Raw genomic sequence first — 19,204 nt, 5'->3', positions numbered from 1 at the left:
ATTTTACCTATCAGTTTTAAAAGTACACAGTTTTCGCACAATTAAAGCACAGGGAAAGACATTCAAGTATGTCCGAATAGATTTAAGGGAATGTCTCCAATTGTATGCTGCCCTATCTAGATCCGATCCCACGAAAATATAACTAAAAATGTTGTGTATACTGAAATTTGATGTCTGCTCTTATTTATTTCTTTAAGTTATACGCGTGTAAAACCACAGCACAGCTAGTAAGTAAATAAATAAATGTATGAGAAGATTAAAGTGTGAGACGAGTAGTAAATGTCGCATTATATTATTGCATTGCATTTGTTTTTTTATTGTACAAAATAAATCTACCCATTATATTAAGTAGTACGAAAACTAGGAGAATTTTGGTGGGTTTATAAAATGTATAGAAAAATTAAAACAACAATATTCAGTAAAATTCAATTTAATTTACAACAGTCTTGTGGTGTAATACATAAAAATCGCTAATATTACCAACTTACACATCTCGCCTATAAACACACATTGGCACAGAGTTGGAACATATCGGGGCCGTAAGGGCCTTAGGACATCAATAGCTTTAACATTTAGGTCTTTGCGAACAATAATTGTACAGATAAGCTCAAAACTTCTGAATTTGAGAATACATTACAAAAAAAAAAATACAAAATATTTAGGCTCCATCAGCATTTTAAGGTCAACCTTTAAATTGCCAAAAAAATGTTATCTAATAAAAAGAAACTTGAATAACTTTACGTTGATGAAAATTATTCAAATTTATATTTAAAATCACATTTAATATTCATACAATTATATATAATTGTGCCCTAAAGACATTTACAAACGAAATCACATCACAACCAAATCATGCACTTATATCTAAATTGTAATCAATTACATATAAAATTAAAAAAAGGCAGTTTCCAAGCGAGTTCGATACTATGATTACACTGTAATTACGTTACGTTTTCCTTAGAATTATTCAATATATTTTGATAGACTATCTATTATAAAAAATCAATATTTTTTTATTCATATTTATTATAAACATGACTAAAATACATTCTTGGATAAAAGTATTGATACTAATTACTATGATAGGCGGATAAAAGAATTTTGAAACACAAAATAAAACTGATAATAAGTTTTACGTAAATAAAACAAAACAAAATAATTATGTGGATTAAAATATAATATTTTATAGAGCAATATTTAATATAACACATAAAATATTATCATGGACATGTATTTTAATCTAAATTTCGTCATGTCGGCTGCTTGATTTGAATATCAGTTCGATATTTAATCTAAAAAAAATGTATATTCATAATTGAATAAGGAATATATATATTTCTACCGAGACTTATGCCGAACTCTTATTATTTGCATCATTAACAAATTTTTAGTTAACTTTAATTCTAATGCAACATTTAATAAACAACATAAATGCGAGTTTTGAGAGTGTCTCTACTTGTAGAGACACTCATTTTCTTTTAAAATATATCGATAATTTAAAATTATAATAAAAAAACCGTTATTTATTTCCAGTTGTCAGTTACATAATAAATTGCAAATGAACATAAACTTTTAAGAAGAATCACACAGCGACATCTAGCGGTTGAATTGATTTTTACGTAGTGCTACCTATTTGGTTACACGTGACTTTAGCTGCATAAGTTTTACAATCTTACTTAGCACAAACTCTTTCGATTAGCGACGATGTCTTTACAGTTTAGAAACTTAGGATTGACATCGATATTTCAATTACTGTTAACTAATACTATAATCACAATGTCATATTCTACAATAACTTACGACGTAATAATATTTATTTAATTAACACATTATGACAAATACGATGATATATAAATATATATATATCATAAACTTATTTTAAATTATTGATTATATTTATATAAATTTTACAATGTTATGGGTAGCTGAAATTTCTAAACGAATACTTGGTTTGACAGCTTTTGTCTTTTTAACTCACAACGGTGAAGGAATATAATAAAAACAGATAATATATTTTATCCTCTTAATAATTTTATTGCTATATACATGCAGACTAATATTAAATTGCTTATTATCATAAGAATTGATATGAACACAACTTTGCTTGAACGATCAATTGCATTCCATATTTCTCAAATCACATTATATAAAATTACACATTAAATTGCAAACAAAATGTGATTTAGATGAGATTTTTAGACCAATTTTTGGTAATGCTACCTACCACCAGGGTAGTAGTAATACAATTATATAATCTGAGTTTGAGTAATAAAACTGACTGATTTCATACTCAAACATAATCGCAAATCATTGACCATTTATACTCTATTCCAAACGAGTAAATATAAACAATATTTAGAAAGATATAATAATCAAGAACAAATAGTTATTAGATTAATATATCTTTATTTATGATACAACAGTATTCCACTTTAATTTTATTTTCAAATTCATGATATTACAACTTTGTAGACATTCAAAAGGCCATTTTTCCATACAAGGACCATAGATTATTCTATCTATCTTCTATAGTCTATGCTATCACATTTATTCAATTTCAAAGATGTTTATTTGTCTTTACTCATCCTTACTTTTTAATTATTGCAAAAGGCTATAGACACGGTACTTTCCTTTATTTATTTATATAATCCGAAAACGATTTGTCCAAAATTGAAATGTGATTAAATTAAATACTGGACATTTCTCAATACATTTATGAATTTATATTACATTGTAATTCTAAATATATTCATTAATGGTTGAATATTCCACAGACAATATAAAATTAGTTAGGACATAAAAATGTCGTAAAATTTAATCGAACAAGTAATTATGTAAATCACGAACGTTTAAACACTAACCTGAACAATTCATACCATTTACAATGTCCTAAACATTTTTAAAGTGAAACTTTGGTCGCATTTGAAGTATAATTTCAAGGTTGAATTTAAATGTAACGTTTCCGTTCATAACGTTTGTGTGAACGTTTCTGACGCACAAGTATTTCACTTATATCACGTGCTGAGTTACATGCAATATTTTTTTAAATATTGGAATAAAAAAAATATATTTTCCATTTATATCAACATAAAATTGCTTACATTAAAAAACTATAAATGAAATTAATTGTAATTAATAAAGTGAATTAAGTAAATTAGTAAAATTTATATTAAAGTAATATACTTTAATTATAGCAGCTATATAGCTGCTATTTCATGTTATAACATTTTAATACTTTATTAAACAGCAGCAAATCTATACACAGTTATAGGATATTATTATAAGGTGTTGAATATTGTGGATACAAAAACTCAATAAAAAGTTGTCAAAACTTTTTGCACACTTTGCATTCTGTCTTTGCACACTTGTCGATCTCACTGGATGGATTGAAACCTGGCATAGTATCTTATATTCTATGTTAATATATCACGAGAAATATTCCTATTACATAATAGAGAAGCTATTGTCAAAGACCCCATGAGCAAATTGAGTAAATAAGCCGTGGTTCATTTTAGTATGTTATAAAAATTATACATGGAAGTTTTACAACACACCGAGAGTTGATCGAAGGAGTAAAGATAAACAAACCTTACATTTACATAACAATATACAATAACAGCCTGTTAATGTCCCACAGCTGGGCTAACGCCTCCTCTTCCTTTGAGGAGATTTGGAGCTTATTCCACCACGCTGCTCCAATGCGGGTTGGTAGAATACACATGTGGCAGAATTTCAATGAAATTAGACACATGCAGGTTTCCTCACGATGTTTACCTTCACCGTCAAGCACGAGATGAATTATAAACACAAATTAAGCACATGAAAATTCAGTGGTGCTTGCCCGGGTTTGAACCCACGATCATCGGTTAAGATTCACGCGTTCTAACCACTAGGCCATCTCGGCTTTTTACATGCGATTTTATAATAACTCCGCTTTATTATGCACAACAAACAGCTCTTGATTAAGATTTTTTTATTTAACTGAACACTATTTCACTTATATACTTTAGAGCAATTTTAATTTTACTCTGAAAAGTCCGATAATGATTTCGCTGACATTCAAAATGCAATTTTTTCACGAATCCCTTATTAATACAATAGATTATTAAAGAGCCAAGATCTCGGCCAATATCATTTCGATTCAATATGACTGTGTGAGACTTATTTTTTTTTTTATAGAGTAGGAAAGCGGATGAGCATATGGGTCACCTGATGGTAAGTGGTCAGCAACGCCCATATACATTGGCATTGTAAGAAATGTAACCATCGCTTACATCACCAATGCGCCACCAACCTTGGGAACTAATATGTTATGTCCCTTGTGCCTGTAATTACACTGGCTCACTCACCCTTCAAATCGGAACACAACAATACCAAGTACTGCTGTTTTGCAGTACTTGGTAGAACATCTAATGAGTGGGTGGCACCTATCCAGACGAGCTTGCACAAAGCTCTACCACCAGTAAAACTTGGCTAGGACACTGACACCTCCCACGTGTTAAGGTTTTTTCTTTGCCTTTACTCCTCCTGTGATTGGATAGGCTGTACAAACAATCTTTTTTTTTTTGCTTTTAAGCCCGAAAGCCTCCTTTTGCACATTATATAATATGTGTTGTACAATAAATAAGTAAATACAGACATTTTCGAATGGATTTCAAAAGCCAAATATCATTTCAGTTTGAATTTAACTTTTATATTATATACAGTAACAGCCTGTTAATGTCCCACTGCTGGGCTAAGGCCTCCTCTCCCTTTTGAGGAGAAGGTTTGGAGCTTATTTTACCACGCTGCTCCAATGCGGGTTGGTAGAATACACATGTGACAGAATTTCAATGAAATTAGACACATGCAGGTTTCCTCACGATGTTTTCCTTCACCGTCAAGCACGAGATGAATTATAAACACAAATTAAGCACATGAAAATTCAGTGGTGCTTGCCCGGGTTTGAACCCACGATCATCGGTTAAGATTCACGCGTTCTAACCACTAGGCCATCTCGACTTTCTTATATTACATATCATGGAACTTATATTATATATCATGGAATATTAAAATAAAAGAAATAACTTAACGCAACTTATACTTAATATTGAAGTTACTTTCATCGCCGGCGATGAAAGTAACTAATAACTTTAATATTAACTGTTAAAGGGTCAGAAGGGTCTAGTTCTTAATTTGATACGTTATGCTCTTTTTCGCACCCTGATTTTCATGACGAAATTTCATGACGACCGGTTGAATAGTTAAAACGTAAACAAACAAACTCACTTTCGTTTTTTTTATAGTATAGGTATTCGGACGCGTATATTGTAAGTGGTCACCAACGCCCATAGACTTTCGCATTGTAAGAAATGTTAACCATCGCTTACATCGCCAATGCGCCACCAACCTTGGGACCTAAGATGTCATGTCCGTTATGTCTGTAATTACACTGACTAACTCACGCTGTAATTACATTGGCGCTGGCATATTACCATTCATTACATCACCAATGCACAACCAATCTTGACATTAAAATGGTATGTTCATTTTACCTGTAGTTACATGGACCACGACAATACTATGTATTGCTGTCTGGCAGTGGAATACCCGATGAGTGGGTGGTACCTACCCATATGGGCTTGTACGACGCCCTACCACCATTAAATTCTCTCAAAGCTTTACACTCACTCAACTTTTCAAGTTGAGTTCAAGTTTCTGGCATTGTCTTTATATCCAAGAAGCATTATAATTGGAGCATCGGCTCACTTATAGAAAAAATCAAATTGTCATTAAATGGAAATTGAAGAGTTCTTGTTCAAATGGCACCTACGCGAATAAATGTTCTCCATACATTATACTTAAACACATTCCAAAAAAATATTCACTTAATTCTATTTAAAGTAATGCCGTTGTTATAACACAATAACATGTCTGCGATTCTTAAACTTTACATGTTAGCTTCGAGTGTCTTAGCCACATACTGCTTAGCATATAGCTGTACGACTCGATATGTTTTTAATAAACCGAGAAAAAAATATATATCAAGTACAATATTTTCAGAATATCTTCGTCCAACGTCCGTGTATATATTTCCACCACGCCTCCCCCCCCCGAGCGCACACAGAGCGCACACAGAGCGCGCACAGAGCGCACACAGAGCGCGCACAGAGCGCGCACAGAGCGCGCACCAAGCGCGGTCGCTAGTGCCCGTTGAGCACGGCGCCGGCCAGGCGGGCGAGCTGGTCGGCGTACTCGGCGTACAGGCGCTGCCACTGCAGCTGCCGCACCAGAAGCGCCAGCAGCTCCTCTAGGATATCGTGCTTCTTTAGGCCCTGGAATCAAATTTACAAACTATAAGTAGATTCATTTATATATATGGTCTTACCCCCCTTTGACTTTGAATCGTAGCTGCTCAAGTTGTTGGCAGCATAATGTTATAATAGTCACCTTTCAATAACTGAGCTATGTAACGCATAAAGAGTTTTTGCGGAGTAGATCCTAATATAATGAGTGATGAAGTGAGTAAATCTAGTAAATTATTTGACTTAAAAAAAACCTCATTAAAATGATAATCTTTGTAATATTACAACGTTGAGTAATATATTATAGTCACGTAGTTAAATAAATATTGTTACGAGAGCAAAAAATATATAGCAATATTAGCACGTATTTCAATTATAAGAATTTTAACAAATATTATTTATAAAATTTAACTATATATTTACTAAATACGAAACATCTAATCCATATTTTCACAAAACCATCCAAGCATCGGTGGTTCAGTGGTAGAATGCTCGCCTGCCACGCGGGCGGCCCGGGTTCGATTCCCGGCCGATGCAATCTTTTTATAATTTTATTTTTTATATTTAATGATTACCAGTATCGTATTCTGCCATTTCTTAGGAGTAGACGTGCAGTGACTCGGCCCGAGCAAGTCATCCAATATGTTTCTTAACTGCTCTTCTGTTCCTGTATAATTTAATATATTTTAATATTCTGAAATGACCTAACAATTTTTTTATTAATAAATTAATAGTGATGTGTGAGTTAGGCATAATTATTTTGTAGAAAAAAATAACAATTTTTTTTTTAGGTATCAATTACATTCTAAAGTTATATTTACATTGAATTTAATAAATGTATTATTAACATGCCGATTCAAAATTATATACAAAAGTTTACTTACATAAAGATCATTTAATTTTTTAAATAATAATGTATGTAAAGCAAGTTACCATGGTGGACGAGGTGGTCGAATAGCGCCACGAACCAATGTCGGTAGTCGGTGGGCAGACGCAGGTGCAGGCAGGCCGCCACCTGCGCCTCCAGCCAGCTGCGAGCCGCGCCCGACAGCGCCTTCGAGCGGCTGGAGCACGGGTGATATATTATAATGAAGATTAACAAATCAGTAATACATTTATTGTCACAGCGCTATTAGATTATCAATGGAAACCGGGAAGCATAGCTAGTTTTTTAAACTTTTGTTTTTTTTTTTTTTCTTATAGATGAGATAGCGTTGCATTTATGATGCTATTATACCGCTTTATTTTTATTTCAGTTGAATATGACAGATAAACTTAACAAACGCTTATCGCCAGAGTTGTTTTCGGTCTTTAATTAACGTTTAAAAAAGTAATGTCAGATTAGATATATCAGCAACAATCAGCGACTCTACATTTGAACATTATTATTATGTATAATGTACTACTTTATATTAGTTTTTTTATAAAAAAGGATATAAAGAAAAGTGAAGAATAGGACACATGCGCCCGTGGGTACGTACGGGTGCGTGCGCAGTGCGGGCACGTGCGCGGGCGCGCGGGCGCGGCTGGGCGCGCGCGGCCCCGCGCCGCCCCCCGCGCGCCGCACCGGGTCGCCCGCGTCCGCCCACACCACCCTGCGCACGGCACCACACGTTTAGGCTCTGCCGGGCTACTTAGTAAAAGTCGCAGTCCCGACATGGGAAGGAGGCATGTTAATATTCTGTAACATTTGCTATTTTTGTTATTATAGTTTATTACACATTTACAATACATAAATTTAATGTAATTGATTTCCATTAATTTATATGTACTAGAAAGCCTTACCATGCGCATAACTTTTTGCAATAGATGTAACTTTTTCCATTGCTGAGTGAGATCATTGGGTTGCCGTCCTCAAGTAGAGAACAATTAGTTACTGTGACTGAAAAAAATGCAATTAAAATAAGATACTATTGATAAATAAACTATGGACTATAATAGCATAAACTTAACGAATATGATTAATAAAAATATAAAACATAACAATACAATAAATATTTATTAAAAAATATTGAAATTAAGGAAGTGAGCTGCTGTCAAAACAATTATATCTAAGTTTTTCATACAGACTTTAGACACACAACAAATAAATCTATCCTATTCATATATTCTACTGGTGGTAGGGCTTTGTGCAAGCTCGTCTGGGTACCACCCACTCATCAGATATTCTACTGCAAAACAACAATACTTGATATTATTGTGTTCCGGTTTGAAGGGTGAGTGAGCTAGTGTAATTACAGGCACAAGGGACATAAAATCTTAGTTCCCAAGGTTGGTGGCGCATTGGCTATGTAAGCGATGGTTGACATTTCTTACAATGCCAATGTCTAAGGGCGTTTGGTGACCACTTACTATCAGGTGGCCCATATGCTCGTCCGTCTACCTATTCTATAAAAAAAAAAAAATTAAAATAGATAAATGATTTCATTGTGTTACTTTTACTTTATTTTCAAGTATATATTTTAAACGTGTCTAATCATATACATATAACGATAACCTTAATATTAATTTTTCAAGTGCCTTATTTGTATATATAAATCTTGTGATAGATTTTTTTCACATTTCATGCCAAATGCATATACACCATTACCCGCATTAAAACAGCGTGGTGTAATAAGCTCCACATCTTCTTCTCAAAAGAAGAGAAAGCCTTAGTCCAGCAGTGGGACATATGTAGACAGTTACTATTTTTTTTAAATCATATATGAAAAACTATAAGATAAATTCTTACCACCATGCGAGAGTAGATTCCTAAAGCAAAGCGGTCGTACGAGGCACGTGGCAGCGGACAAGTCCCATATGGCGAGCTCCGCGGACGTGGTCACCACCGCCAGCGTGTCCCCGGACAGAGTCATTTTGGCCGCTTGAGACGGAAGCGCTAGAACGAATTAGGAGTTGTATGTTATGTTACGCTAAAGTTTGAACTTTTATAACAGCCTGTAAAGGTCGGTCAAGTCATCAGTAAATGATTATGGATTGAATTTTTCACTGACATGACACAAAAAGTCTAAATATCCTAGTATCTAGATGGCCTAGTGGTTAGAACGCACGAATCTTAACCGATGATAGTGGGTTCAACCAGGCCAAGCACCGCTGAATTTTCATCAACAAATTTTGTCACACGTGTATTCTACCAACCCGCATTGGAGAAGCGTGGTGGAATAAGCTCCAAACCTTCTCCGCAAAAAGGGAGAGGAGGCCTTAGCCCAGCAGTGGGACATTAACAGGCTGTTACTGTGTGTCGTGTCTTATGGTGTAGTATGTTGTGTGAGGTCGTGTTGTATGTCGGGTCGGGCGGAGTGTAGGGTGTCACCGACCGAGGTGCGGCAGCGCGCGTGCGGGTGCGCGGGCGAGCCTCCACACGTGCAGGGCGCCGTCCGCGCACGACACGCACGCCCAGCGCGCGTCGCACGCGATGCACGTCACCGGGGACCCTGGGGACATTATGTTTATTGTTATTGCAGAAAGGCAGGCGCGCCTGGGTCACCTGATGGTAAGTGAAGAATAATTCATTTATGACCCGATGTTACCCACTCGCGCAAGGGCTCATTCCATTTTGTCCATTCAACCTTTTGAAGCTCTGATATGTATGTAAATGATCTAAAAGCTAAAGCTCTTTGGGCTCTTCGTTAAATTTAAATTGCCCGTGCATTAACTTCGACATAATACGTCAAAGTATTATCTATTGTGGCAACACTTTGCACCATGTCATGTGTCATGTGTCATTCTATAATTAAAGAAATTCACGCTGGCTTTGTATAATAAAATGTTAGCGACGTTTTTTTTAAACATAATAAACATTTCAGGTTGTAAAAAAATATTTGAAGCAATAGCTTTTTATGTTTTTTCTCTTTACAGGTTAGCTAATGATTATAATTTGTACTTACACTTTGTTTGCAAAAGTAATTTGTAATATGATATATAAACTAATAAATTTCTCTTTACAGAGCAACAACTTTAGTTTTTGTTTCAATAAACTAACTAAATAATAATGTCCTCCAGACCGATTTCGGCCACGGCGACCAACCGCAAGAGAGATTAGCCAACTGCGCAGGAGATGTTATAGTACACAAGTGTGTGCGCAAACACAGATGCACTCTCTATTCCCTAACTCTTATAGTCCGGTGGGACGGCAATCCGATACGACCGGAAAGAGTTCAGGAGCAGGACCAACGGCTTTACATGCTTTCCGAGGCACGGGAGTGTACACACTTCCAATTTCCAAACTCTGAGCTGCTACTGAGAATTTTCTAACAGAAAAACCCAAAAATTTTTATTGGCACGACCTGGGGATTGAACCCAGGACCTCCGGATCTGGGGCCTTACATCAAGCCAATAGACCAACGAGGCGGTCATCAGTCGATCGAGTCAGTCTTCCAAACAAACTTATTACATGTATAATAAATTTTCTCAAACAAAACGTTCGTTTTTGTTCATTCAATTGTAATATAATGACTAGTTTACGGAATAAATAAATAATGAAAATTTAATGCTTATTATTAATACAGTCCGATTCGTTTTATCATTATTCATTCAGGCATTATAAGTAAGCCCTCATACCACTTCTCACATGGCACATACATACATGCATACACACACACACATACATGTAATAATGTAGTCTAATAAAAACAACAGGAGGAATAAAGACAAAGAAACAACTCAGACATTGAATTGAAATCTTTATTAATCTATGGTCTTTATTATGGATTCGTGAAAAAATTGCGTTTGTCGACGTTTGTTGTGCGTTGTTATCGTAAACTTTATAGGTAAAATTAAAATAAATAAATATATATAAATGTATATTAATTATAAGCAAATCGTATGGAATTTGTCAATCTAAGATTTGTTTATCTTTACTCCCTCTTCGATTGGTATTTTTTTTATAGAATATCAAGGCGGACGAGCATATGGGCCACCTGATGGTAAGTGGTCACCAACGCCGATAGACATTGGCATTGTAAGAAATGTTAACCATCGCTTACATCACCAATGCGCCACCAACCTTGGAAACTAAGATATTATGTCCCTTGTACCTGTAATTACACTGGCTCACTCATCCTTCAAACCGGAACACAACAATACCAAGTATTGCTGTTTTGCGGTAGAATATCTGATGAGTGGGTGGTACCTACCCAGACGAGCTTGCACAAAGGTCTACCACCAGTACAAATAGGATGTAGTTGAACATTTCCTGTAACTTACCTAAATAGGTTTCCCAGATGGGGTCGTTGGAGGCGCAGTTGTTCGGTATGAGTTCGAGTCTCGATAATGTCCCGTACTGCGTGTTGCACGCTTTGTTCACGACCTAAAAGTGAGCACAACGACTCGTGTTTAATAAAATGCTATTCAATTTGTCGTTTATAATTACTAATAAAAGCACAAGGTGACACTGAACAAACAAAATCAATGTTATTTAAAATAAAATATTTTTAATTTATATACATTGTTCCTATTATATACATTTTAGTGAAAGATGTTTTATATAAATTCCGCTTATATTACAACGCCTGTGAGATGAGTAGGTAGTCTACCGTCGGGAGGAATCGCGCCAGACTAACAAGAATTAAAAAAAAAGTCAATATACGGAACGTGTAATACCTGCAATCTCAAGACGCCCGCGGTTCGCACTACCGGTCCGGCGGTTCCGAGCGCTGGCGCCGGCAGCGCGGGTGCAACGGGGCCGGCGGTCTTTAAGGGGGAGCCTGAGGCCCCCGCGGGCGGCGAGGCGCAGCTGCGCTTGGCGTGCAGTTCGTCTACGCGGGGGCCCGGCAGGCACGCCGCCGTGCGCTTGCGCAACCGCTGCTCCAGCCCGCTGTGGAAAACGTCATATGTCCTAGTAGCATTTATTTATATAGCGAAATTACAAATCGAATGTGAAAACCGTTTTTGATTTTGTTTATATTATACGATAATTAAACGGTTAGCGCACGTGTCGTTCCGGACGGTGGCGGTGGCGTGGTTGCTGACGTTGGGGTGTATGACGATGTCGTCTCGTCGCTCCACCTTGATGCGGGACTTCCCCTGCGAGGATGTACTGAAGCAGTTCTCGGTGGCGGGCTGCGACCCCAAAGACTCGCTACAAAAAAAACATGCTTATGTTTATTTTAATTCTTGTAAAATAAATACTTACATATAATATACAAGTTTTACTTACATAATATACAATTAGGTATAATATAAAATTAATGTAATATATTAAAGTAAAAAAATGCGATATCGTGAGATATTTTTATGATTAATGTTTAATAATTACTATCTGAATTTTTTCTTCTCAGGACGGAAGTAGTAGATTTTTTTGACAATCAATAAATAAATATATTGATTCTATATACTGTAGAGGCCGAACTTGGAGGCTGAGGATAGAGGTAAGTTGAGAGGCTGATATATGAGGCTAGGATTGGGCGAATTAAGAGGTCAGATTTAGAGGTCGGGTTAACAGGATGACTTTAAAGAACGAGGTTAGAGGTCGAACATGGAGCTCGGGTGTAGGTGTGTGCAATTACTTGGCGTCGACGCTGGTGAGCGGGATGTAGACGGGCGTGATGCGGCGCTTGCCGTCCGACGTGCGCGTCTCGATCTGCCGGTCCACGGGCCGGGGGGGCAGCGGCGCGGGGGGGTAGGGCTGCGGGCGGGGGGCGCATTACTACACGAGTATAACACATTATTTAATTGTATATAAATATATGTATATAGAGGTACCTGTGATTTATCGCTCTTCGGTATCGTCTCCTCTTTTGGCGGTTCCTTCTTGGACTCCTGCTTCTCCCGAGCTAGCAATATCTCGGGGCACTCCACCAGCAAGTTGGACGTGAGATCGCCGCCGGGCTCGTTCACGAAACACTTCCCATATATCTTCTCGTAGAAGGCGTTCTGTTCACAAAATTATTTATAAAAAACAAACCATGCGCCCGTGATACAATTCGAGTTTTGTTTTTGATTATAAACAAAACTTTTATTTTCGTGAACAATATATTTGTTTTCATCGAGTAAACAAATTCAAAAAGGCCCGTTTTATATTTTATCGTATATTGTAAATGTAAAATAATATTAAAGTTGAGTTTACTCCGACTTCATTTAATTTTTTATTATGAATTAATCGTCTGTCTCTCTCTCTCTCTCTCTCTCTCGCTCTCTCTAACCGAATTTCTAATATTAATTACATAATTTTATCTTTATCATCTATGCCATTTTGTTATATATGTTAATTATGCGCTGTTAATTTTTCTAAAAGTCAAACTATTATATGTCTAGACATATATCAACAAGATAAAAAGAGTAGATTATACATTACTTTGTGCCGTGTGCATAGGCATTAACTTTTTGACTTTTTACATATGTTTGATTAATCTTTGTTCAAGAAAGCTAAACATATTATAATATCCTGGGACATTTTTCACACACGGCCATCTGATCCCAAATTAAGCTAGTACAAAGCTTGTGCCATGGAAACCAGACAACTGATATATTACATATACTACTTTTTTTTTGTAAATACATACTTATATAGATAATTACACCCAGACTCAGGACAAACAGACATGTTCATGCACACAAATGTCGGTCCTGGGTGAGAATCGAACCCACAACCTTCGACGTGAAAGGCAAGTGTTCTACCAACCACGCCAACCGGCTCGTCGAATGAATGAATTAATTATGAATTAATATTAGTTAGTGTAATAAGCCGAGATAGCCTAGTGGTTAGAACGCGTGAATCTTAACCGATGATCGTGGGTTCAAACCCGGGTAAGCACCACTGAATTTTCATGTGCTTAATTTGTGATTATAATTCATCTTGTGCTTGACGGTGAAGGAAAACATCGTGAGGAAACCTGCATGTGTCTAATTTCATTGAAATTATGTCACATGTGTATTCTACCAACCCGCATTAGAGCAGCGTGGTGGAATAAGCTCTAAACCTTCTCCTCAAAAAGAGGAGAGGGGGCCTTTAGCCCAGCAGTGGGACATTCACAGGCTGTTACGGTATTCGTTAGTGTATCGCTGTACTTCGGAATAAATGTTTGTCAACCAACTAGTCTATTATTCCCCGTTCCCTGTGATAACTTTATATATAAAATATATTTGGATTGCCTTCTCCTCGAGCGTGAGCGGCGTGCCGATCTCCGACTTCGTGAACTGAATGCAGGCGACGGTGCCGTCTGTGCTGCAAGCCAACAGCTTCAGCCCTGAAATTGGAAATAAGTAATTAAATTATAATGGTGTTCGTCCATTGATAGAATTACGACCTAAGCTCTTACACTTTTCACTATCACTCTCATTCGTCGAGAGTGGGTCGAATGTATTGGCGATAAGCAACTCGGTCACAAATAGTTTAACAAACAACATTATACCAAATATTGTGTAAGCTAAGCTGTCCTTTTTGGGTGTTTTTTTTTTCACTGCGAGCAACTGGTCTTGTCTTTGCACACCGAGTGAATAATCATGTGAATAAATAAATAATCATATCAATGAGTTTAGTTACTAGAGAGAAGTATAATTGTTCTTTTAATTGTCTCTAATTTAATTAATTAATTTAATTTTAATCACAGACATCTAATGGTACTCCGGACTGTGTACCATTCATAAATTATTAACGCCAAACTTTATAATGCTATTTTCGGTGACCCAGTGTGTTTACTGGTATATTGGACAGAATATCTCAATGTACAGGCATTCATGGCTACTAGTATTTACCGTCTGAGCTCCAGGAGAGGTCGAGCACGCTGTCGCTGAACAGCTCGTGCACCACCACCAGGGGGCGCTTGAGCGACGTGAGCCAGATGGACAGCGAGCGGTCGCGCGACCCCACCGCCGCGCAGCAGCACTTCTTGCCCTCCTTCACGAAGATGTTACTGTTGAAGCGCTGCGGGGTAACCATGTGTGATCATTGGAAAGGAATCAAAATTACTAAACTCTATATATATATTATATACATAGTAGCCTGTTATATATTGTAATTATTTACTATACTGGTAGCATGCTATTTTATGTATATTAAAGTAAGATATGTTTTTGTAAGAAAATGTCACGATATTATAGCTGAAGAAGATCTAGTCATTCATATATAAATAAAAGCTACTTAACAGTTCCTTATAGAAAACTTAACGTTGAAAATCCTATAGAAATATCCACGGAAATCGAATCCGTCAGTAGAAGACGGTGGTGCAACGTATGGCAGGAGTGGGGCGCTCACCGCACACGTGACGGCCTTCTTGTGGCCCACGAAGTCCTTGTCGCACCGCCAGCTGTCGCGCTCCACCACCTGCGCCGTGGGCCCGCCGCCGTTCATGGCGTGCGCCGACAGCACGTACTGCCCGTCCGGCGACCACGACAGCCGCAGCACGTGCGTCGTGCCTTTTTAAGTAAACAGATTTACGTATACATGTTTTGGCTTCGGTACCGTAACCGTGACAGCCTGCGAATGTCCCACCGCTGGGCTGAAGGCCTTCTCTCCCCTTTTTGACGACAAGGTTTGGAGCTTATTCCACCACGCTGCTCCAGTGCGGGTTGGTGGAATACACATGTGGCAGAATTTCAGTAAAGTTAGACACATGTAGGTATCCTCACGATGTTTGGCTTCGGTATGTGTTTTGTTTTGATTGACTTTTATGTATAATTTTAATTGAACACTAAATCTTGTTACATTTTGTTGACTGTAAGTAGGCCTTGTTAAATCTTTGAAGTAATTGAAATTTAAGAGACTGCAAGATATTCTTCCGCAAAACAGCAGTACTTGATATTGTTGTATTCCGGGTTGAAGGGTGAGTGAGCCAGTGTAATTACAGGCACAAGGGACATAAAATCTTAGTTCCCAAGGTTGGTGGGCCCATATGCTCGTACATACGTATAAAAAAAATAAACATTTTCAAGAAAACCTGCATGTCACAAATGAAATACTGCCAGTGGCGTATCCACAACCTACATTGGTGCATCGTGGTGGAATAAAATTTTTCTCTTAATGAGAAAGACTTTGACTACAAAAGATAATTTTACTCATTTATTAAGACAAAATAAACATATAATATTTATCACCTCCACACTCTTCAAATGATTCCGTGATTACAGCCTGTGATGCCCAATCAGCTGTCTTCCAGACTCTCAGAGATTTATCATCGGATTGAGATGCTAAATACTTTCCAACCTATAATGGTATATAAAAAAATTAGTTAACTATAAATAACAAACACAGAAGTTATGTAACGTAGTAAAATTCTATAAAGGGTATTTTTTGATACCGTAAAAAATAACTATTATAGAAAAAAAATCTTTTTTCTTTTTCAGATTTGCAAATTTGACTGCTCTACTTTTCGTAACACGATCTCCAGCAACTCTCCTATTTACTAAAATCCTTACGAATACTATAAATGCTAAAGTGAGTTAATTAAATTTAGCAAGTTTCATAGTTAAGTTGCAATACATGAATTGCAAGTTATTTCAAAAGTTGGTGTGACTGATCAAGACTTCTAAAATTGTGTATTTTGATTTTTAATAAATTTCTAATTTTATATATCTTCTTAACAATATTTTTTTTTAGTTAGATATAAAGCTATTAATAAGACTAGAATGTAACTGTCTTATTATTATTATTATTTTAAAAACGAATATATATTTCATATAATTTAAAATGTGTCTATTATAATATATTTTATTTTAAATTACTATTGTTAATTTTACAAATAAAAACACCAAGTATTTTTATTATTTAAATAATAATAACGGTAAGCTGTCTTCTAGTTTCAATCTCTGTTAATGCATGGACTATGTTTAAAATTGTGGTAATATGGTTAATTATATTTATAATAATAATATTCTGAAACTTCATTCACACACGGCCATCTGATCCAAAACTAAGCAGAGCTTGTAATATGGAAACTAGACAACTGATATACTACTTTTCTTTTGTAAATACATACTTATATAGATATTCACACCCAGACACAGGACGAACAGACATGTCCATACACACAAATGTCTGTCCTGGGTGGGAATCGAACCCAAAACCTTCAGTGTAAAAGATGAGTATGTACCAACCACACGAACCAGCCCGTCCTTTATGAAATTATGTACTGTATATTTATTTACGGTGAAGGAAAACATCGTGAGGAAACCTGCATGTGTCTAATTTCACTGAAATTCTGCCATATGTGAATTCTACCAACCCGCATTGGAGCAGCGTGGTGGAATAAGCTCCAAACCTTCTCCTCAAAAAGAGGAGAGGAGGCCTTTAGCCCAGCAGTGGGACATTCACAGGCTGTTACGGACAGACAGACGGACGGATATTTATTTAATAAATAAACACTTACAGGATCCCAAGCAACACCTTTCACTAAGCCTGTGTGGCCATTCAATACGCACACCATTTCTGGGAATTTTTCAGCATTCCAAATAATTATTGTATTGTCAACACTGCAGCTTGCTAACCACTTGTCTAATGGTGACCATGCTAGATCCAGAACATCACCTAAATAAATAAGAAAAAATATAAATAGCTATAAAACATATACAATTCTTATATATATTCTTATGTATATGTTTAAAGTATCACTTTATTAACACAAATAGTACCTATGCCAATGAATCTTATTATATTGTGTTAACATAATAAGCTTTATTCTATTTATTAAGTTATTTATTAAGTATTTATTAAGTTTAAAAACATATTTATTTTAAGTTTAAAAACAATAGTAATTATATATAGCATTTTTTTTTTTTTATAGAATAGAAAGGAGGACGAGCATATGGGCCACCTGATGGTAAGTGGTCACCAACGCTCTTAGACATTAGCATTGTAAGAAATGTCAACCATCGCTTACATGTCCAATGCGCCACCAACCTTGGGAACTAAGATTTTATGTCCCTTGTGCCTGTAATTACACTGGCTCACTCACCCTTCAAACCGGAACACAACAATATCAAGTATTGCTGTTTTGGGAAAGAATATCTGCATTTGCAATGCAAAACTTTAATAATTTATTAGTGCTACTAATTAGGCATATTATATAGACCTGCATGTCCTCTTAGTGTTGTCAAGCATCTCCAAGTTTCAGCTTTGTGTTTACCGGTAGCCCCTACGGCTACGCTGAGCCCCCATACCATTACTAAACTGTCATCTCCACCAGATGCCAGGTATCGACCACCATTACTCCATCGCACGCAATTAACACATGCTGAAACAAACATTTTATTAATAACACTACATTAATTTGGTTTTTTTTTTTGGATATGAAATAAAAATAAAACAATCTAACCTAAATGGTTATCCATTTGACATAGCATTTTTGGAACATTTGAATCCCATTCGACTTCTTCAAATAATACAGAATTAAAGTTCCAAACCACAACTCTTCCTGAGTCTTCACCTTGCCCTCCAGTAGCAAAGCGTTTTCCAGTGGGATGGATGTCCACCGAAAATATTGGCTTGTCTGAAAGTGTAATTGTTTAAAAAAAAAAAACAAACAATTTTATAAACAATACAAGTCCAACTTACCATCATGATTGACCCAGCTGGGTTTATAGAGCTTCATTTATAAATAGTTTAAGAAATATGTGTCTAAATATGTAACAACAAATTTGTTTATTTTCACCTTAATTTTATAATTGACAATGACATTTATTTTAATTCTCGAGTCTCGACACCCGGCATTCGGCAAATCTTTATTTGCTCAGTTCAAAAACATGTTTTTTCAAAACATTTTATGTAAAAGTCAATAAATTGAAACTTTTAGACCATAACGAAATGTAGAATACTTGAATAAAGGAAAAGTAGTATTTTTTTTAATTGAAATAGAAATATTAAAACCGGGCAAGAAATATAAAATCATGTTCATGTCATAGATAAGAAAAGCATTTGCCAAGGTTTTCCGATTAATTACATTACTTTAAGCAGGCAACATTATTACAACTTTCTGAAGTTTCCGACT

At 36.0% G+C, this 19,204-nt stretch overlaps 1 protein-coding gene and 1 non-coding gene across 2 annotated transcripts; one reads left to right on the top strand and one right to left on the bottom strand.

Annotated features, from left to right (window-relative positions):
* Positions 1-4,803: 4,803 nt before the first annotated feature.
* LOC126770250 (protein HIRA homolog) lies at positions 4,804-18,851 on the bottom strand. Its single transcript, XM_050489532.1, has 20 exons — positions 18,772-18,851; positions 18,533-18,706; positions 18,290-18,451; positions 17,588-17,745; positions 16,317-16,425; positions 15,478-15,638; positions 14,979-15,147; positions 14,376-14,470; positions 12,987-13,157; positions 12,791-12,909; positions 12,217-12,363; positions 11,886-12,099; positions 11,490-11,592; positions 9,602-9,718; positions 9,016-9,162; positions 8,070-8,166; positions 7,766-7,879; positions 7,218-7,348; positions 6,860-6,951; positions 4,804-6,314 (listed from the first exon to the last, which is right to left on the bottom strand). Exons 1-20 carry the CDS (start codon positions 18,806-18,808, stop codon positions 6,183-6,185), a joined length of 2,649 nt encoding a protein of 882 aa, XP_050345489.1. The 5' UTR covers positions 18,809-18,851; the 3' UTR covers positions 4,804-6,182.
* On the top strand, positions 6,751-6,821 carry Trnag-gcc (transfer RNA glycine (anticodon GCC)). The gene has a single exon. It is a non-coding gene; the product is annotated as a tRNA-Gly (tRNA).
* Positions 18,852-19,204: the final 353 nt, after the last annotated feature.

The sequence above is a fragment of the Nymphalis io genome, chromosome 8 (genome assembly GCF_905147045.1).
Source record: "Nymphalis io chromosome 8, ilAglIoxx1.1, whole genome shotgun sequence".
NCBI classification, from domain to species: Eukaryota; Metazoa; Arthropoda; class Insecta; order Lepidoptera; family Nymphalidae; genus Nymphalis; species Nymphalis io.
The sequence above is the reverse complement of the archived record's forward strand: the minus strand, read 5'-3'. Positions and strand labels throughout refer to the sequence as shown.

Bases quoted from the DNA above. Each gene is read 5' to 3' on its own strand.
- LOC126770250 (XM_050489532.1), bottom strand. From the start codon at position 18,808: ATGAAGCTCTATAAACCCAGCTGGGTCAATCATGATG. The intron at 9,719-11,489 runs GTAAGTTACAGG...TAATGTCCCCAG, and splicing joins CATCTGGGAAACCTATTTAG to GGTCCCCGGTGACGTGCATC. The intron at 6,315-6,859 runs GTAATCATTAAA...ATTTGATTCCAG, and splicing joins AATGGCAGAATACGATACTG to GGCCTAAAGAAGCACGATAT.